The 22,249-nt window shown below is 37.6% G+C and overlaps 2 protein-coding genes across 2 annotated transcripts; both read right to left on the bottom strand.

The window, feature by feature from the left end:
* Positions 1-3,199: 3,199 nt before the first annotated feature.
* On the bottom strand, positions 3,200-8,931 carry LOC120433622 (macrophage mannose receptor 1-like). The gene is made up of 5 exons (XM_039600164.1): positions 8,906-8,931; positions 8,490-8,599; positions 5,074-5,460; positions 4,586-4,936; positions 3,200-4,121 (listed from the first exon to the last, which is right to left on the bottom strand). Exons 2-5 carry the CDS (start codon positions 8,521-8,523, stop codon positions 3,778-3,780), a joined length of 1,116 nt encoding a protein of 371 aa, XP_039456098.1. The 5' UTR covers positions 8,524-8,599; positions 8,906-8,931; the 3' UTR covers positions 3,200-3,777.
* A 3,638-nt stretch (positions 8,932-12,569) lies between these two features.
* LOC120439198 (putative C-type lectin domain family 20 member A) lies at positions 12,570-15,576 on the bottom strand. Its single transcript, XM_039609975.1, has 4 exons — positions 15,494-15,576; positions 14,470-14,711; positions 13,961-14,317; positions 12,570-13,478 (listed from the first exon to the last, which is right to left on the bottom strand). Exons 1-4 carry the CDS (start codon positions 15,517-15,519, stop codon positions 13,135-13,137), a joined length of 969 nt encoding a protein of 322 aa, XP_039465909.1. The 5' UTR covers positions 15,520-15,576; the 3' UTR covers positions 12,570-13,134.
* Between the last annotated feature and the right edge of the window lie 6,673 nt (positions 15,577-22,249).

Genomic DNA, 22,249 nt, shown 5'->3' with positions numbered 1-22,249 from the left:
AGTGAAAAGCTCAACATTCAGTCTAATATGTGATTTATAGAGACTAAACTAGTCTGTTCTTTGTGTTTTGTTGCTGGTAGTGACTTTAGTGTTTATTCTTAATCAAAAACTGAATCAAAATATAAGTTTGATAAATATGTTAACAGAAAAAAGTAGTGCGAGTAGTTTGTGTGTGCAGACATGATCCATCATTGACTTTTTATATTCTTTTCTGGGACTGAGAAGAGAAGAACCGTGTCACCAACTCATCATTATACTTTAGAAGAAGACAAACATTGTTGAAAGTTGTAAGTGTTAAACACAGAATTATGATTCTTGTGATTTTTGCTAGTTAGTTATGCTGCATCAGTTAAATGCAATACAACTATACAGTATGGCACAAACTTCACAACTGCATTCACTTCCTCTTAAAATCATCAGCTCTTCACAATAAAACAGGAAACTTGTACAAATGAATCATATATAATTCAAATGCTCTTTTAAACTTATTAAACACATTGTACTCCTTTTAAAAGGAATTTCAAGAATTTTCTGAACACTTTAATTTTTATTATTTTATATTTTAATGGATTCTAACATTTTTAATATTTCAGTGCATTTTAATTAATGACAGTTTGAACCTGGTTACAAACAAATAATCTGATTAACTGAAATAAGTAAACGAGTTAAAGAAAAACAGGAAAATGTCAAATAACAAAAACAACTCCCACATGTGCTGAATAAATCAAGAGGCCATTACACCATAAATTGTGTTTGTTTATAAATAATCTGTATTTACATGTACCAACCAAGGTTGTTTTTAACTACATTGATTGTCTTTATTAGTAATTCATTATATTTCACATGATTGATCATTAATAAAATAATCACAAATAAGTAATCAATAACAAAATATAGCAGAAGTATTTTTGCCTTCAATGGCATTCACACTGAGTTGCAACAAGTTTACTATGAACAACTGAATTTTTTTTCAGCAGTATCATGAAATAACACGTTCACTCAGATGTATACAAGTGACGTAAAATAGCAAATTCGCTCATTGCACTCCTTTGTACACTTTACATTTAAAAATAACTTTCTTCTCTTTCTACAGGAACTAAATTCTTCTCATGAGTGACATGTGACAGAGTCATTGTGGTAGCTACAAACTAAAGTGAGTGAAAGTGTCTAACACAGGGGTCTAAAACTCACGGCCATGGGGCCACTTGAGGCCCACGTCACCCCTACTTGACGTGAAGAAATATAATGCAATTTGGCCCTTCGAAGTTTTTTTGTTAAGGAGGATTTGTTTTTTGTTGAGAGCAATGTTAAAATAAGTTCTTTAAAAAGCAAAAAAAAGATTTCATATGTAGGCAACATGAGCAGAGAGCACAAACATGTTGAGGGATTAGGGATCTGCATTTTTATTTTGTTAAATATGAACAAAATTTTAGCAGAAGTGTTGCCACGTGTCTGGCCAGAAAGAGAGGACCAATGTGTTTATCTTCGGTAGTTCAATGGCTGCCCACTGCTTCACTGGGTGAATGGGGTAAATGCAGAGGAGTAATTTCCCTACGGGGACTAACACATACACACACAGGCTTCAGTTAGTTAAGGGTGATAAAAAAAAACAAAAAAACATTTGCGTTCACGTTTGCAGTTTTGTCTTGTTATAGAATATTTGAAATTTTAAAAAACAAACAAAACACTACATTTTCGGAAATTTTTGTGGGTGTTTTCTTGTTTGTTTGTTTATTTTTTGTACTACTTGAGCAATAAGTGGCCCTCCAATGAGATGACAGTGCCAGCAGTGGCTCACAGCTCATTTAAGTTTGAGACCCCGAGTCATGTTATTGAAATCACACCTTTGATTACTTTTTGATGTTTTGATCATTTTATTAGACTTTCAGAGCGATTTTCAAATCCAGAACATGAAGCAGATTCTTCTCATATTTTACAAAGCATCGACTCTTCAGAACACTGACACAACAAAACAATTTGTCTTATTTTTTATATAAAACTGGGAAAAAAACAAAGCAAGATATGATATTGCAAAACTGGAAATTAATTTTAATGTCTAGTCAAGGGTTTGAGAAACGTCACAAGAAAAACAAATAAATACGAAGTCATTGTGGTTACGGCTGCAAGAACATTAGCAGAAGTTATGATCTGTAGTTAATGCAGTTATTTGTAAATACAAAACAAGCTGATCCTTCACTGTCAAGTAACATCTTTTATTATTTATTTATTTATTTATTTATTTATTTATTTATGTATATAAAGGAACTTTAATTGATCTTTGCTTACCTTTTGTTTTTTGTTTTTTTATGACTTTTGTTACCTTTTTAGAGTTGTGTTTCAAATCCAGAACCTAGAGCAGATTCTTCACTTATGCTACAAAACATTGTCTCTTTATAGCACCGACACCACATGAAACACGATCTTATTTTAGATGTACCTGAAAATAATTGGAAACTCATTTGATTGAGAAACAAAATATTTTGATTTGCATTTACTTTGTGTTTACACTAGTCAGCGAGTGCACACAGCACACAGGAAAAACAAGAACACAATAAATTTAAAGACAACTTTCTCAAAAATCTGAGCGAACCCTCCAGTTCATATGAGACTGGAGGGTCTCTGCCAGTGTGATGTTGCACACTGACATCAAATCATGCTGACCCTCACTAAGAGTTCTGCCTTGTGGTTTGTGGGAAAAACTTAATGCAGCAGAATAATGAATCCAATCACACCTTACACAGCTTTACATGTTTAAAACCAAACAGTGCTGACTGTGATGGACTCATTACTGACCTCTGTTACAGTTAACCGAACTCAACCACGCTGATTATTCACAGGGGTGCAGAGAAAGGCAGCATTTTTCTCACATAACATGACTCACAGTATCAGGTCTGCACAAACTTGTGAGGTCCATGCAGCTTGAGTGTTACTGTCAGTACAGTAAAATTGGGAGTGGGGTCAGGGTGGGTAATTGGAGTGGATATTTAATCTGACTTTATGTAATGAAAGTAACATGAACATCCCATTCATTATCCAGAACTCTCTTCCATATAGCATAAAGTGACACAGGATGGAGAAAGTGTGCAGCAGGAAGAAAGTCAAACATATTGGCAACATCTAGTGGACAAATGAGGAAAAACAGTCTGGAAAAACTACAACGTCAAACATGTTTTATTGTTTGATTTGTACCAACATCCTGACAAGTTTCCAAAAAAATCCCTAAATTACAGTTTAATTCCTTTACATTCATCTAGTCTGAGCTTGTGCACCACTTCCTGTTATCAGAATATCAAATATATAATGATCATAACTGTTGGAGATTTAAAATGAAACCTAGAAGAACTCATTCATCCTTTTGTATATAAATATAACGAATAGCATTTATAGTTAAAGCTGTGGGAGAGTGATGTTGCAAGTGATGTTTTTACTGAGACCATTTTATAGGTGCACAAAGATCAAAAAGAAACAAACAAATATAAAAACCAAAACTTTGTTTCTGACATCCAACAACCAAAGTGTAATAATCAAAAATGCATCAGTAATGACGAAAGTAAGTATTTATGGCATCACTGAATCAGATGGTCAAGAGGAAAATGAGAAAACTATATTTACTTCAGTGAAGATCAGATTTGATCAATATTCTGCAGGTTAAAACTATAGATTTTGTTTTTCTTTTAGTTTAAATTTTCTCATCACCAAAAACTCACACAGCAGAAAACTACAGAATCAAAGAAATTCACTCCAGAATGAAGCCTGTAATGGAGTCTAAATGAAGTCTTATTTCAAACAAAAAAAATTATATGTCTGATTTTCTCTCTGACTGAACCACTCATGCTGTCCTCCACTCTGCATGCCCACAGCCACGTCACACTCTTCAGTCGTACCATTTTTGCTCCACTTCTCATAGCAGACCAGCTTGTCATTGACCCAGAACCACAGACCCAGAGTGCAGGAGTAGCGCAGGCCGAGCCAGACAAAAGGACTCGAGGCATTCTTGGCTCTCACCTCTGCCCATCTCTGTTGGTAATGGTTAGTGATGGAGACCAGTACCCTGTGATACTTTCTGCAGTAATCCAAGGCCTCCTCCCAGGTCTTGTTTTCTTTGATCAGGATCAATTTATCTGCCATAAAGAAAAAAAACAACACATTCAGTTGAATCTATGTGAGTTCTAATCATGACAAACTCTCTATCCTGTTTATTTTGTTCAGATAAACCAAAAACTACATAAAGCTTGTGTGTTACTCTGCCCTCAGTAGAAAACAATAAACTTTGTGCAGACAGGTCAACAACATCCTCAAATGTTTGTGTTTTTAAACTATTAGGAATTCAACACAACTTCTCTCCATATTTACAGACAACAGAGACTTTAAAACATTGGTTGAACCTACCAATAGCTCGAAATGTTCCCACAGATATTTAAAGTCATCTGACTGTCAACTAAGTGTATTCATGTTTATGAGATTAATTCAGCATACATGCATATGTAGGTGGAGGAAAAATATACAACATGTTCAGTTGGATCTTGTCAGTGATTCCAGTGATCCTCCTTTTAGAGAAAACTAACTCAACTAACTGCAAACTCACCATCATAACAGAAGAAGGGTTTTTCTCTGTCACATTCATCAGAGCTCCATTTTCCTGATCTGTTTAACAGAGTCATAGCACATGTCTTGTTGCTTTGTTCATCATTGAATAACTCCATATCCCAGTATCTGAAAGAGAAATCACTCCCATCTGACCACCTCCAGCTGTCTCTGAACAGACCGACCCATGCGCTAAAGGTAGAGTTGATACACAGGTCCTTCATTTCTTCTCCATCTACCTGATTGAGTCCACTGGCCAAGTCAGTGTAAATTGATCTGCAGTAGCTCTGACCCTCTTTCCAGTTCTGAGATGTTCTTATCAAATACAATGTTTTATTGTCTTTCTTCTTTTCTGTGAAACAAACAGAAAAACACACAAAGACATCCCTCAATTATTTGTCTTTTTTCTCAATTTGCAATTATGTGATTCCATTATATTTTTATATCCTTATTTTATAATATTATTTAATATTATTCACATCTTCTCACCATCATAGCAGATGAACCACATAGTATGGTTACATGAAACATCTACCAGCTTTTTATCTCCGTTATCGTATCTTTTCCTCCCACAGTTTCCAGGCTTTTCAGTACCATATCTTCCATTCAGATCCCAGCTGCTGTCATTATGAATGTATTCCACTCCTGGCAGAGACCAATGCCACGTCCTGTTTCCACCTGTGTTGTTGTTCAGTCCAATCCAGGCTTCTCCTTGATTCTGTGTGGAGTTACGGAGTCTGCTCATGTCTGTCATGTCAAACACTTTGGCCAGGTCTGTATATTTCTCTCTGCAGTATCTCTGTGCTTCATACCAGCTCTTGTTTTCTGCAATAAAGTGGTACTCATACAGGCGGCATGTAAAGAAGCAACACTGACCTAAAATACAGAAATATGATAAAAACTTGATTAAAGAAATTAAACATTACGGGTTAAAACTGTCACATAAATGGCAGGCTTGAGAAGACTGAGTGACTCCAAATGTTGATCTGTTAGTAAAGTAAAGTAAAGTGTGTTGTGTTAGTCCCCGAAGGGAAATTACTCCTCTGCATTTAACCCATTCACCCAGTGAAGTAGTGGGCAGCCACCAGTGCAGCACCCGGGAGCAGTGTGTAGGCGGTACCTTGCTCAGGGGTACCTCAGGGTAGCCGTTCAGTGGGGTCGAACCCCGACCTTCCGATCATGGGGCAGACACTCTACCTACTGAGCTATCCCTGCCCCTAGCAATGATTTCATTAGCAGAATGATCATAAGTGTTTAACTAGTATACATACTCTAGATCTGGATACACAGGAAATCTTATGCAGAGCTGAGAGTTACAGCCAAATAAATACAAATACACCCATATATATATATATATATATATATATATATATATATATATATATATATACATAAACACACGTATAACTGTGCTGAGGGTTGCACTGACACTGCGAAGACTCTGCTATATATATATATATATATATATATATATACGCAACCCATAATGGCAATGCTCAGTGGCTAGTGGATCTGAGGGCAGACCACAGCAACCTCCTGAACAGGGTCCAGTAACCATCACAGTGGCAGATATCCAAGCAAGGGTCTCCAGTATGAAGAGTTGGACAGCACCAGGGCCCGACATGGTTCACCCCTACTGGCTGAAGAAGCTGACTGCACTCCACGAGCGTCTGGCAGCACAAATGAACCAGCTGCTAGTTAACGAGAGACACCCGGAATGGCTAACTGAAGGTCGGACGGTCCTGATCCCCAAGGACCCCAAGAAGGACCGGTCCCATCCAACTACCGACCAATAACCTGCCTCAGTACTACATGGAAGCTCCTGTCAGGCATCATATCGGCTAAGATGAACGGGCACATGGGTCAGTACATGAGCGGGGCACAGAAAGGGATTGGCAAGAATACCAGAGGCGCAAAACACCAGCTACTGGTAGACAGAACAGTCAGCCAAGACTGCAAGACCAGACTGACCAACCTGTGCACTGCCTGGATTGATTACAAGAAGGCCTATGACTCAATGCCCCACAGCTGGATACTGGAATGCCTAGAATTGTACAAGATCAACAGGACCCTAAGAGCCTTCATCAGGAACTCAATGGGGATGTGGCGCACAACACTAGAGGCCAACTCAAGCCCATAGCACAAGTCACCATCAAGTGCGGGATCTACCAAGGAGATGCTCTGTCCCCACTGCTGTTCTGCATAGGCCTGAACCCCTCAGTGAGATCATTAACAAGACTGGCTACGGATACCGACTACGAAAACGGAGCGGTTGTCAGCCACCTCCTGTACATGGATGACATCAAGCTGTATGCCAAGAGTGAACGAGACATCGATTCACTGATCCACACTACCAGGCTATACAGCAATGACATTGGAATGTCATTCGGACTGGAGAAGTGTAGTCGGATGGTAACAAAGAGAGGGAAGGTAGTCAGAACTGAGGGGATCGAACTACCAGAAGGCAACATCGCAGACATAGAGGACAGTTACAAGTACCTGGGGATCCCGCATGGCGAATGGGAACCATGAAGAGGCCGCTAGGAAAGCTGCAACCACCAAGTACCTGCAGCGGGTCAGGCAAGTCCTGAGGAGTCAGCTGAACGGTAAGAACAAGATCCGGGCCATCAACACCTACGCCCTGCCCGTGATCAGGTACCCTGCTGGGGTAATAGGCTGGCCAAAGGAGGAGATAGAAGCCACTGACATAAAGACAAGAAAGCCCTTACCATGCATGGAGGGGTTTCACCCCAAGTCCAGCACCCTGAGGCTGTACGCTAAGCGGAAGGAAGGAGGCCGAGGACTGGTGAGTGTCAGCACCACAGTCCAGGATGAGACAACGAACATCCAAGAATACATCGGGAAGATGGCCCCAACTGACCGAGTGCTCAGTGAATACCTCAGGCAGCAGAAACCCAAGAAAGAGGAGGGAGACGAGGTAGAGGAGGTGGCTGATATCCAGAAATCCTACCAGTGGCTGGACAAAGCTGGACTGAAAGACAGCACAGAGGCACTAATCATGGCAGCACAAGAACAAGCTCTGAGTACAAGATCCATAGAGGCTGGGGTCTATCACACCAGGCAAGACCCCAGGTGCAGGCTGTGTAAAGATGCCCCTGAGACAATCCAGCACATAACAGCAGGGTGCAAGATGCTAGCAGGCAAGGCATACATGGAACGCCATAACCAAGTGGCCGGCATAGTGTACAGGAACATCTGTGCTGAGTATAACCTGGAAGTCCTGAGGTCAAAATGGGAGATGCCCCAAGGGTGATGGAGAATGACCGAGCTAAGATCCTGTGGGACTTCCAGATACAGACGGACAAAATGGTGGTGGCTAACCAACCGGACATAGTGGTGGTAGACAAACAGAAGAAGACGGCCGTAGTGATCGATGTAGCGGTTCGAATGACAGCAATATCAGGAAGAAGGAACACGAGAAGCTGGAGAAATACCAAGGGCTCAGAGAAGAGCTCGAGAGGATGTGGAGGGTGAAGGTAACGGTGGTCCCCGTGGTAATCGGAGCACTAGGTGCGGTGACTCCCAAGCTAGGCGAGTGGCTCCAGCAGATCCCGGGAACAACATCGGAGATCTCTGTCCAGAAGAGCGCAGTCCTGGGAACAGCTAAGATACTGCAAGGGACCCTCAAGCTCCCAGGCCTCTGGTAGAGGACCCGAGCTTGAAGGATAAACCGCCCGTAGGGGCGTGCTGGGTGGGTTTTTTTTTATATATATATATGATATAAAATAAAGTGCCTGCAGAGGTATCGGGAGATTATTTAATTTTCTTTTTTATTCTTTAAAGAAAAAAAGTAAAAAAAAAAACAAGAAAACTTGTGAGGTCTTAATCTACATCAATATTAATTTGAATTAAAAACAGTATATCTGGTGAAACAATCCACTTACCCATCAGAATAAGCAGATACAGACTCCACTGCATCTTTGAGCTGACAGATGAAAGTGATGTTTTATTGCTCAAGGAAACAAAGATTTGAACAGAACTTCTTCGATGCAAACTTTATGTCAGGAAAGAAAAGAGGGATTAAACAGCAAGTTAGATAAAGAAAAATAGTGTGAACATTATGAACCAGAACAGACATTAATTCATTTTTAATAATTCACCAGTTCATGAACAAGCTGATAAAATCATTAATGTTACTCATCTTGGAAGCTCTTGTTATTTTAAGCCTGTAAGTCTTTTCAGTAAAAGTTGTGCAAGATAAATGTTTATTTTTTGTAACACATGACAAAATATTTTAAATATTCTCTACACATCACCTCTGTACTACATACATTAAATATTTTACAGTTTTTAAACTTACATGTTATAATTTCTTCTCTATCCGATGTGTTCATGAAGACAGCTCTCAGGTAAATATTGATATACAGTAAAGAGAGCTCTTTTTGTCCGGGTCAGGATTTGAATATCAAAATACAAGAGTCTGACTTTCCCTCTGAATGAATGATCCACTGATGTGAGGGATTTTTATATTCCAGTTATGAAAGGTGTCATTTACAGAAAGACAGAAAGAGAGACAGATTCATCATGCGTTTGGTAAAATGATGCCAGGATAAAGTTTCTGCTTCCAACTTTTGAATCATTTTAATAAATTTGACTATTAAGGCACACTGAGTATCTAACTCTACTTCTGCTTTCGCTCATAAACAAATTCTGTGCTGTGAGTTGGATACAAACATCATGCTCAGTGAAATGATGACTCATTTGTGTAAGGCACACAGACTTAAACACATGACCATCAGGCAGTGTCATGGAGGCTGAGATCTCTCGGCTCGACTCCGGCCAGAAGTGAAGTGAAAAGCTCAACATTCAGTCTGATATGTGATTTATAGAGACTAAACTAGTCTGTTCTTTGTGTGCTGTTGCTGGTAGTGAGTTTAGTGTTTATTCTTAATCAAAAACTGAATCAAAATATAAGTTTGATAAATATGTTAACAGAAAAAAGTAGTGCGAGGAGTTTGTGTGTGCAGACATGATCCATCATTGACCTTTTATATTCTTTTCTGGGACTGAGAAGAGAAGAACTGTGTCACCAACTCATCATTATACTTTAGAAGAAGACAAACATTGTTGAAAGTTGTAAGTGTTAAACACAGAATTATGATTCTTGTGATTTTTGCTAGTTAGTTATGCTGCATCAGTTAAATGCAATACAACTATACAGTATGGCACAAACTTCACAACCGCATTCACTTCCTCTTAAAATCATCAGCTCTTCACAATAAAACAGGAAACTTGTACAAATGAATCATATATAATTCAAATGCTCTTTTAAACATACACACACAGGCTTCAGTTAGTTAAGGGTGATAAAAAAAAAAACAAAAAAACATTTGCGTTCACGTTTGCAGTTTTGTCTTGTTATAGAATATTTGAAATTTAAAAAAACAAACAAAACACTATTTTTTCGGAAATTTTTGTGGGTGTTTTCTTGTTTGTTTGTTTGTTTGTTTTGTACTACTTGAGCAATAAGTGGCCCTCCAATGAGATGACAGTGCCAGCAGTGGCTCACAGCTCATTTAGGTTTGAGACCCCGAGTCATGTTATTGAAATCACACCTTTGATTACTTTTTGATGTTTTGATCATTTTATTAGACTTTCAGAGCGATTTTCAAATCCAGAACATGAAGCAGATTCTTCTCATATTTTACAAAGCATCGACTCTTCAGAACACTGACACAACAAAACAATTTGTCTTATTTTTTATATAAAACTGGGAAAAAAACAAAGCAAGATATGATATTGCAAAATTGGAAATTAATTTTAATGTCTAGTCAAGGGTTTGAGAAACGTCACAAGAAAAACAAATAAATACAAAGTCATTGTGGTTACGGCTGCAAGAACATTAGCATAAGTTATGATCTGTAGTTAATGCATTTATTTGTAAATACAAAACAAGCTGATCCTTCACTGCCAAGTAACATCTTTTATTATTTATTTATGTATATAAAGGAACGTTAAAGTAATCTTTGCTTACCTTTTGTTTTTTGTTTTTTTTTATGACTTTTGTTACCTTTTTAGAGTTGTGTTTCAAATCCAGAACCTAGAGCAGATTCTTCACTTATGCTACAAAACATTGTCTCTTTATAGCACCGACACCACATGAAACACGATCTTATTTTAGATGTACCTGAAAATAATTGGAAACTCATTTGATTGAGAAACAAAATATTTTGATCTGCATTTACTTTGTGTTTACACTAGTCAGCGAGTGCACACAGCACACAGGAAAAACAAGAACACAATAAATTTAAAGACAACTTTCTCAAAAAATCTGAGCGAACCCTCCAGTTCATATGAGACTGGAGGGTCTCTGCCAGTGTGATGTTGCACACTGACATCAAATCATGCTGACCCTCACTAAGAGTTCTGCCTTGTGGTTTGTGGGAAAAACTTAATGCAGCAGAATAATGAATCCAATCACACCTTACACAGCTTTACATGTTTAAAACCAAACAGTGCTGACTGTGATGGACTCATTACTGACCTCTGTTACAGTTAACCGAACTCAACCACGCTGATTATTCACAGGGGTGCAGAGAAAGGCAGCATTTTCTCACATAACATGACTCACAGTATCAGGTCTGCACAAACTTGTGAGGTCCATGCAGCTTGAGTGTTACTGTCAGTACAGTAAAATTGGGAGTGGGGTCAGGGTGGGTAATTGGAGTGGATATTTAATCTGACTTTATGTAATGAAGTAACATGAACATCCCATTCATTATCCAGAACTCTCTTCCATAAAGCATAAAGTGACACAGGATGGAGAAAGTGTGCAGCAGGAAGAAAGTCAAACATATTGGCAACATCTAGTGGACAAATGAGGAAAAACAGTCTGGAAAAAACTACAACGTCAAACATGTTTTATTGTTTGATTTGTACCAACATCCTGACAAGTTTCCAAAAAAATCCCTAAATTACAGTTTAATTCCTTTACATTCATCTAGTCTGAGCTTGTGCACCACTTCCTGTTATCAGAATATCACACATATAATGATCATACCTGTTACAGATTTGAAATGAAAACAGAGAAGAACTTGTTCATCCTTTTGTATATAAATATAATGAATAGCATTCATACTGAAGCATTGGGAAGAGCCTTTAAGTAATTGCTGCTCAAGTGTGTGTCACATTATATTGTGACTCCAAAATCATGTCAATCTTGCAGCTATGAGCTCTTTAAGACAGATCAGTCAGTACATACAGTACAATATAAGCCTATTTGAACAAAACTGTGTGTCTAAAACATTTTTGTAATTCTCACAGCAGGGTGGCTGTGAATTAGGAGGTAGAGCAGGTCAATTAATTGGAAGGTTAGTAGTTTGGTCCTAGCTCCTCAAATCTGTGTATAAAAGTATCTTTGGGCAAGGTGCTGACCCCTGAGTTGACTCCAGTGTTCCCCCTTGAGGCTGAATGTCAGGTTAATAGAAGCATTTATGTCAATGAATGAAAGAGGTTTGTAGTAAGAAAGTGTTTTGAGCGTTCAAAGCAAGTAGAAAAGCACGTTATCAGTATAAGTAAATGGTCAACATAGTCAAAATGGTCAAATGCTCTTTCGCGTCAAAGGTGTTAATGTAAAATTACTGTACTGCTTAATGATGACATGAAACTACTCGGCAGCAGCTTGTAATAGGCTAAAATGTCACCTTCATCTAAGTGCATGATGGTAATGGGTGGCATGTGACACTCAAAGGTTTAGGCCTCAAATTTCCTCATGAGTTACACAAAGGAAATCATTCAAATTTTATCAGGCACAGATGAGTGGGTCTCTTCTGCTCTATCCTGGACTGTAAGGACATTTTTAATTGCAAGTTGGAGAATGATCACTTGGATAATGCCAAGAGTTTTCAGCTGAATGAAGCAGTTTTTGAGGAGATGACTTTTTTTTTCATTAGGGTCAAACATGTAAAAATTTTAAAGGATTTCCTGTAGAAATAAATATACCAAGAACTCTTGTACGGAGTGTAGACTGTTACACTTCCAACTGAGTATTTATTTATCATGACAGACAGATCATCAGTTTACAGCATGTCACTTTAAATAGGACATCATTATGACAAAAAGTAGTTATGTGGTTTTTGTGACAGTTTACAATATACATGCTCTGGTTTGTAGCATTAGTTTTTAATATTTACTAACCATTAAAGATTAGAAATATTATCACTAAGACCAGTATATAAGTGCAGAGACAAAAAGATTACAACGGTCAAAAAGAAACAAACAAATATAAAAACCAAAACTTTGTTTCTGACATCCAACAACAAAACTGTAATAATGGAATAATGCATCAGTAATGACGAAAGTAAGTAATTATGACATCACTGAATCAGATAGTCAAGAGGAAAATGAGGAAACCATATTTTCTTCAGTGAATATCAGATTTTATCAATATTGTGCTGTTTACAACTATAGATTTTGTTTTGTTTTTCTTTTAGTTGAATTTTTCTCATCACCAAAAACTCACACAGCAGAAAACTACAGAATCAAAGAAATTGACTCCAGAATGAAGTCTGTAATAGTCTAAATGAAGTCTTATTTTAAACAAAAAAAATTATATGTCTCATTTTTTCTCTGACTGAACCACTCATGCTGTCCTCCTCTCTGCATGCCCACAGCCACGTCACACTCTTCAGTCGTACCATTTTTGCTCCACTTCTCATAACAGACCAGCTTGTCATTGACCCAGAACCACAGACCCAGAGTGCTGGAGTAGCGCAGACCGAGCCAGACAAAAGGACTCGAGGCGTTCTTGGCTTTGTCTTGGACCCATCCCTGCTCTTGAGGGTTAGTGATGGAGACCAGGTCACTGTAATTCTTTCTGCAGTAATCCAAGGCCTCCTCCCAGGTCTTGTTTACATTGATCAGGATCAATTTATCTGAACATAAAGAAAAAAACAACACATTCAGTTGAATCTAGTGAGCTTAATCGTGAGAAACTCTCTATGCTGTTGATTTTATTCCAATGAAACAAAAACTACATAAAGCTTGTGTGTTACTCTGCCCTCAGTAGAAAACAGTATAATAATATTAATGAACTTTGTGCAGACAGGTCGACAACATCCTCAAATATTTATGTGTTTTTAAACTATTAGGAATCCAAAACAACTTCTCTCCATATTTACAGACAACAGAGACTTTAAAATGATGGTTGAAGCTACCAGTAGCTCAAAGTTATCCCACAGATATTTAAAGTCATCTGACTGTCAACTAAGTGTATTCATGTTTTGAGATTAATTCAGCATACATGCATATGTAGGTGGAGGAAAAATATACAACATGTTCAGTTGGATCTTGTCAGTGATTCCAGTGATCCTCCTTTTAGAGAAAACCAGTCAGACACATGTTGATAAAAACTCACCATCATAACAGAAGAAGGGTTTTTCTTTGCCACATTCATCAGAGCTCCATTTTCCTGATCTGTTTAACAGAGTCATAGCACATGTCTTGTTGCTTTGTGTATCATTGAATAACTCCATATCCCAGTATCTGAAAGAGAAATCACTCCCATCTGACCACCTCCAGCTGTCTCTGAACAGACCGACCCACACACTCATGGAATCGCCATTAGAGTTGATCAGGTCCTTCATTTCTTCTCCATCTACCTGATCGAGTCCACTGGCCAAGTCAGTGTAATTATATCTGCAGTAGTTCTGAGCCTGTGTCCAGTTCTTCTTCTCCTTAATCAAATAAAATGTTTTCTTGTCTTTCTTCATTTCTGTGAAACAAACAGAAAAACACACAAAGACATCCTTCAATAATTTGTTTCGTGAAATTCTGTCTTTTTTCTCTATTTACAATTTTGTGATTCCATTACATCTGTATTTTATGATATTCAAATAATATTTCATATTATTCACATCTCCTCACCATCATAGCAGATGAACCACAGACCAGTGTCACAAGAAACATCTGCTAGCTTTTTATCTCCTTGATCGTATCTTTTCCTCCCACAGTTCCCAGGATATGGTTCCCAGGATGCTCTTCCACTCAGATTCCAGCTGCTGTCATTTTGAATGTATTCCACTCCTGGCAGAGACCAATGCCACGTCCTGTTTCCACCTGTGTTGTTGTTCAGTCCAATCCAGGCTTCTCCTTGATTCTGTGTGGAGTTAAATCAAATCAAATCAAATCAAATCACCTTTATTGTCACATCACATGTGCAGGTACACTGGTACAGTACATGCGAGTGAAATTCTTGTGTGCAAAGCTTCACAAGCAACAGAGTTGTGCAAAATACAATAACGTGCAACAAGCAAAATATAAAATGGTTAATCTAAAAGTAATAAATATATGTACCATATATAAAGGTATATACATTACTGAATGTGTGTACTAAATATGTTTTCTACGTGTGTGTGTGTGTGTGTGTGTGTGTGTGTGTGTGTATATACATGTTTTACAAATGAAATAGAGTAAACAATAAAATAAGATATATAAAATATAAAATATACAGAGGTAGGTATGTGCAAAACAGTGGCATTAATGTACAGTATGGAGTGCATAATGTTGAAGTTCCAGTAGTGAGGGTGAGGTGTCTATGACGTGTTCAGCAGTCTGATGGCCTGGTGGAAAAAGCTGTCTCTCAGTCTGCTGGTACGGGACCGGATGCTTGCAGAACCTCCTTCCTGATGGAAGTAGTCTGAAGAGTTTATGGCTGGGGTGACTGGAGTCCTTGATGATCCTCCCGCTTTCCTCAGGCACCGCTTCCTGTAGATGTCTTGGAGGGAGGGAAGCTCACCTCAATTATCCGTTCAGCACACCGCACTACTCTCTGGAGAGCTTTGCGGTTGTAAGCGGTGGTGTTGCCATACCAGGTGGTGATGCATCCAGTGAGGATGCTCTCAATGGCACAGCGATAGAAGGTCCTGAGGATGCGGGGGCTCATGCCGAGTTACGGAGTCTGCTCATGTCTGTCATGTCAAACACTTTGGCCAGGTCTGTATATTTCTCTCTGCAGTGTCTCTGTGCTTCATACCAGCTCTTGTTTTCTGCAGTAAAGTGGTACTCATACAGGCGGCATGTAAAGAAGCAACACTGACCTGAAATACAGAAATATGATAAACACAAAAGTCTGATTAAAGAAATTAAACATTACAGGTTAAAACTGTCACATAAATGAGACTCTGACTGCAGTGACTGGGCAGATGTAAGAAGACTGAGTGAATCTAAGCTAAAGTCTTTTATTTGCCTGTTGCATACATACAATAGGTATACATGGGAAATCTTGTGCAGAGCTGAGAGTAACAGTCAAATAAATACAAATACACACATACATATATGGTATAAAACAAAGTGATTGCAGAGGTATTATATAAGATTACTGATTTTTTTCTTTTAAACATAATTTTTTTAAAAACATGTCAAGTAGTAATCAGTAGTAATTAAGTATCTATATTCATTTTATTTAAATTAAAAACAGTATATTTGCTAAAACAATCCACTTACCCATCAGAATAAGCAGATACAGACTCCACTGCATCTTTGAGCTGACAGATGAAAGTGATATTTTATTGCTCAAGGAAACAAAGATTTGAACAGAACTTATTCTTTCTTCACTTTATGTCAGGAAAGAAAAGACGGATCAATACAAGATGGTAGGAAATATGAAGTACATGTGAAAAAGACCAACATACTTAAAGAAAAATAGTGCGAACTATTATGAACCAGAACAGAAAATATTTTTTAAATAATTCAGCTGCTCATGAACAAACTGATAAAATTAATGATTTTACTAATCGTGAAAGCTCTTTTTATTTAATGCTAGTTCGTCTTTTCAGTAAGAGTTGAGATAACAGATTTTTTTGTTTTGTTTTTTAGTATAACACATAACAAAATATTTCAGATATTCTCTACACATCACCTCTGTACCACATACATAAAATATATTACAAGTGTTAAACTTACATGTTTTAATTTCTTCTCTATTCGATGTGTTCATGAAGACAGCTCTCAGGTAGATATTGATATACAGTAAAGAGAGCTTTTTTTGTCCAGGTTAGGATTTGAATATCAAAATACAAGAGAGTGACTATTTCCCTGAATGAATGATCCACTGATGAGAGGATTTGTATATTCCAGTTATAAAGGTGTCATTTACATTTTGAGTAAACAGGAAAAAGGGCAGAAAGCACTGCACTACTAACTGGCCGCCAAGCAGGAACATATAAACATGTCTTCCTTATTTGTGTTAATAACTTCATCCATTATCTTAAACTGGCTGTGAGGCACAGTTAGAACTTGATCTACTCTAGAAAGTACAGGGTATCACTGCTTCAGCTGCAGCTACTCAGACATCATAGCAGGTGACTGCAACCGACAAATAAAGGCATTTATCCAATCCAATCTACTCATTTTTTCTTTCTAGGTACAATAATTTTGTATTTACAGCTACTTATGTTATCAGTTTATTCAATTTAAGTTATTACCCCATAGATATGGAGCCCAATAAGATATAAAGCAGGTGTATGTAACAATGACTCTAACTTTACAGTTGCTCAGGTACTTGGTAGAGGGTATCAGCTAAATGAAGTGTATAACATAAAAACATAAAGTGCTTATAATATAAAATGTTAACTTCCATCCTCTTAACCACTTATCCAGCTCAGACTCACAGGCCAGCCTGGAGGTTATTCCAGCTGTCTGTGTGAGAGGCTGGTTATGTTTACATTATCATTCATGTCCAACATTTCAGTTCTCAAGAGTGATGATTTGTTTTATTATTATTTTGATATGTTTAATTAAAAAGCATTGTTTGGGTGATGAAATCCTTCAGCTTGTAAAATTTTAAAAACAAATCACAAAATTTGTTGAGCCACTATTAAGCAGATTGACTCATAGACGCGAATAAAGTCTATGAGTCAAGTTTTCAGGTTTGCTTTGAATGAGAGAATCATTTTGTGCTTGGTGAAAAGATGCAGGACTGTTGGATTAGCTGGAAAAGTCTCTGCTTCCAAGATTTAATTTTAATACGTTTGTGAATCCAGGCACAGTAGACTGAGTATCTAATTCTACTTTTGCTTTTGCTTATAAGCAAATTGGAAGCAAATATCATGCTCAGTGAAATGATGACTCTGTTTGTGTGTACGCAGACTTTAACACATGACCGTCATGGAGGCTGAGATCTCTCGGCTCGACTCGCCAGAAGTGAAGTGAAACATTCAGTCTTATATTTGATCTAAAGAGACTAAACCAGTCTGTTCTTTGTGTGTGCTGTTGCTGGTAGGAACTTTATTCTTAATTTTAAAAAAAAGAATCAAAATATAAGTTTTATTAATATGTTAACAGAGAAATGTAGTGTGAGGAGTGAAAATTTCTGTTCTAATGTCTACAGTTTGTGTGTGCAGATGTGATCCATCATTGACCTTTTATATTCATGCCTGGGACTGAGAAGATAAGAACTGTGTCACCAGCCTGTCATTATACTTTTGAAGAAGGAAAATAGTGTTAAATGTTGTTACGGTTAAACAAGGAATTTTGATTCATATGTAATTTTTGCTGATAGTTAATTTTGCTTAATACTGAACCAAACATAATCAGTTAAATTCAAGTATGTTTAACTTTTAACCACAATATGGAATAAGGAGATATAAAATATGATAATGATTCTAAAGACAGACCTAACTCAGCCTAACTGAGAGGCTGGGTAGAGAAAAGGTATGATGGCTGTGTGTCCTCATTTACTCTCACACACAGAGCACACAGATCTCTGAACGTTTGACTTTTAGGGTGTAAGATTAAGTATAATCAAGTGTTTTACTTGCATCTATATGAAAGAGTGAGTGTAAACACACAGCATTGTTTTATTTTATATGCTGGAATATGCAGAAAATAGGTTTAAATGTTACACAAATTTCTTCAAGTCAAAGACAGGTGCATATAATTAAATTTTTGCTTAATGCAGTGTGCATAAAATTAAAAGATTAAAACTGGTAAAACAATTTTTAACACAAATCTTTTCCATTTGATGCAATTTTATATGATGGATTACGCAGAAAAAATAGAAGGTTGAACGGTCTATTGCTTTATAACATATTCAGGTTGCGTATCATGTTTTTAAAAAGTAACAGAGTAATAAGTAACTAATTACTTTTCAAAATAAGTAATTAGTAATGTAACAGGATTACTTTTTGAGAAGTAATTAGTAATAAGTAACTAATGGGGCGATTGTGGCTCAAATGTTTTTGTTGGCAGTTCATCTTGTAATCGGAAGGTTGGAAGGTTGCCAGTTCGAGCCCCGACTCGAACAGTCTCAGTCGTTGTGTCCTTGGGCAAGACACTTCACCTGTTACCTACTGGTGGTGGTCAGAGTGCCCGGCGCGCCAGTGTTTGGCAGCCTCGCCTCTGTCAGTGCGCCCAGGGCAGCTGTGGCTACAATGTAGCTTGCCATCACTAGTGTGTGAATGAATGGGTGGATGACTGAATGTAGTGTAAAGCACTTTGGGGTCCTTAGGGACTAAGTAATGTGCTATACAAATACAGATAATTTGCTATTTAATTACTTTTTTCAAGTAACTTGAACAACACTGCATCAGAGTGAGATTTTTTACAGTATATGTCATTTTTGGAGATCCAGTTTTGGTCCACTGATGGGGGATGTTGTTTTGTAATGCCAGGTATGTGTCTCCAGTTATCCTCTGCAGCTGAGACAAACAAATGAAGTTACTGGAGAGTGATCTGGAACAGTATGCCACAGTATGAAATGGGACTGGATTATAACAGCTGTGTGAAGGAATGCAGAGAGATCAGCAGACATCTGAAAGACACTAAAACAAAAGTGAGCAGCTGCTCAGTGGTTTCATGCAGAAATGTCCCAATTTTTCAAAAGTAGTTTGCAAAATTTGCACATCAACAAAGACTGTCGAGCAGATAGTCCTGTTCATACATACTTGCAGAAACTTCTTGTACTTTTTGTAGGAGGCTACTGATCACAACCACAAACACTTCCTCTTACAATCATCAGCTCTTTTTGTGGACTTCCTGACCAACAGACCACAGTCTGTGAGGATCCACAATATCTCCTCATCTGCCACAGTCCACAGCACTGGCTCTCCTCAGGGCTGTGTGCTAAGTCCCTCCTGTTCACGCTGCTTACATATGACTGCTCACCCAACCATCCAGGCTGTCATACTGTGAAGTTTGCGGACGACATAGCTGTGGTTGATTGCATCACAAACAACAATGAGACCGGCTACAGGAAGGAGGTGGAACACTTGGAGGACTGGTGCAGGAAAAACAATCTCTGCTTAAATGAGAAGCAGACAAAGGAGATTATTGTGGTCTTCAGGAGGGGAAGATACACACAACTTGTCTGATTATGTCTCATCCTTCCTGTTTTATTTTGATAGTCCTTGTCCTACCTGAGTGTATCTAGTTTTGCTTCCCCTTGTCTCTTTGTGTCTGATTAGTCCCAGCTGTGTTTCCACCTGTTCCCCATCCTCTCGTTATCTTGCCTGTGTGTTTTAGGCCTCAGTCTTCCCCTGTTTGTTGTCGTCTCATACTATCAAACCCTCAGGATGCTGTGTGCTGTTGCTGTGCTCCCCTTTTCTTAGTCTATTTCTGTAACCTATTATGGTAATACCCCTAGCACTGGCCCTTTGAAGAGTATTTAACAAAAATCTGTGAAAATAACATTTTTTATGTAATTGTGCGATAGCCAGTGATAGGAAATAGCTAATAGTTCATTATGGAAACAGCAACATATCTAGCTACTGGTGCTTAGTATGACAATAATATGTATTAAATCAGGCATGTCAAACACAAGGCCTGGGGACCAGAATTGGACCACAAAACTGCAATCTGGATTGCTGGCCTGATTTAGAGGGCATCAATTTTGGGACTTTTAACTGTATTTTGTTGACATTTTAAAGCTTTTTGTTGAGATCTCTTTATCGTATTGAAAATCACAAAAATCAAACTTGATCTAAAAAATAAAGACCACAAAGTGCATTAAAAAGGTGAGTCCAAAAATATTTTAAATGCATGAATTATTTGCACAAATTTTCAGATTTCAGTTTCCTTCAGTCTTGTTTCCATAGATTTCACTTTTTCTGTCATGGCCCTAAAATATTTCAGGAGGTTACACATGTTAGGATGATATGAGTTTCTTTCAGTTGCATTATGACCACTGTGGGCCATAAAATGTTAAAATTCATTTTATAAGCTGTTTCAGCACCACTCACTATCCAGACCTCTGATTAATATGATCAAACTGGCTGTTTGATGCTGTTTAAAGACTTCCTGTGTTGCTGTTTATTTGAATGGCAGAAATACCCTGCAGAGCACAAAAGCTATGACAAGACTTCGAGTGGTTTTTAGGAACTTTTGATGACTATAATAAATTTGTTTATTATGCCAATGGCAAGGTAAAGCTGCTTTTTGAAATGCTTTTTTTAGTGAAGTGTATCTCTTGCAAAGAAGTTGTTCTTGTGGCTGCTTGGGTCTTAGGGAAGTAAATCTCCTTTTCATTTTATGCCCTGACCCCTAGACGGGTCATAACATGAATATATAGATCCTCTATTTTTCTTGCATTTCTGTTCTATGTTCACTAATTCATTCAGTGCTTATAAGTCAAAGTTATATAATGTTGACAGGCTCAAAACAGAGGGACCTCCACATAGGTGCCAATACATTTGTTTGTTGATGAACGCAGCTTAAATGCCCCAGTTTGTTTATCCTCCTCACTCCTAAAAATGCTTATAAGTTACTCCTATTTATTTGCACCCCAACAATTATTTAGTATACATCATCAACACATAATTGTGATGTAGGAATGGAGGTGGTCCTTGTATGCTTCAAAAGTCATACATTATGGTACGTAAATTATTTACTTCAATTTTATTCATTGATCTCACGTTTTCATATTATCGATCAAGCAGGAAAAAAAGCAAAACAACGTTGTTTATAAGGCAATAAACTTTAATACAGAACTCATTCAAAGCGTCTTACTAAAGATGCATTTTAAAAAGCTATTAAAATGCAGTTAATAACAGGCAATGTAATGAAACTCAAATTAATAAAAGATAACATAAAGATACATCTTAAAATTATTTCAAATTCAAGAGTGATAATAAAATTAAATGCTACAACTTGCCAAAAACAAAACAAATGATTTCATTTTAAGCACATCTGAATGTTACAGAAATTGGTTTGATTTGTGTGAAGCATCATATTCAAAGAAGCTCTGGCCTGTCATCCTAAGCAGACATACATTTACTTTTTCTTACATTTGTGTGACCAAAAAACCACTAAAAGTTGTGTGGTCGGCTCCCCAACATATGTGTTTTGTGAGATTATTCTGTTATCATATGTTACCTTATATATGTAATAAAAGTAGTTGAATTATGATACTGCTGTAGATCATATTATACCCCTTAATATAGAGTGTGTGATCAGTATGTAGTCTTAGTTTGCATTATACTTTTGACTTAAAAGAGTGTGAAAATCATTAGATCTATTTTGATTGACCTGTATTATTCGACACTGTTGAATGTGTAACACTGTTTCTTGACATTTCATACTGCTGAATCATGAAGAGAATGTTGTGTGCAGGAGACCTTGTGTCTAGAATAGAAGAGACGACCACATTCCATACCCCCACCTTTACAGAGAGCAGAAAGACAGGGAGCCGAGGTCATAACTTAGGCGCCAT

The sequence above is a fragment of the Oreochromis aureus genome, linkage group 3, assembly GCF_013358895.1.
Source record: "Oreochromis aureus strain Israel breed Guangdong linkage group 3, ZZ_aureus, whole genome shotgun sequence".
In the NCBI taxonomy this organism is placed as follows: Eukaryota; Metazoa; Chordata; class Actinopteri; order Cichliformes; family Cichlidae; genus Oreochromis; species Oreochromis aureus.
The sequence above is the reverse complement of the archived record's forward strand: the minus strand, read 5'-3'. Positions and strand labels throughout refer to the sequence as shown.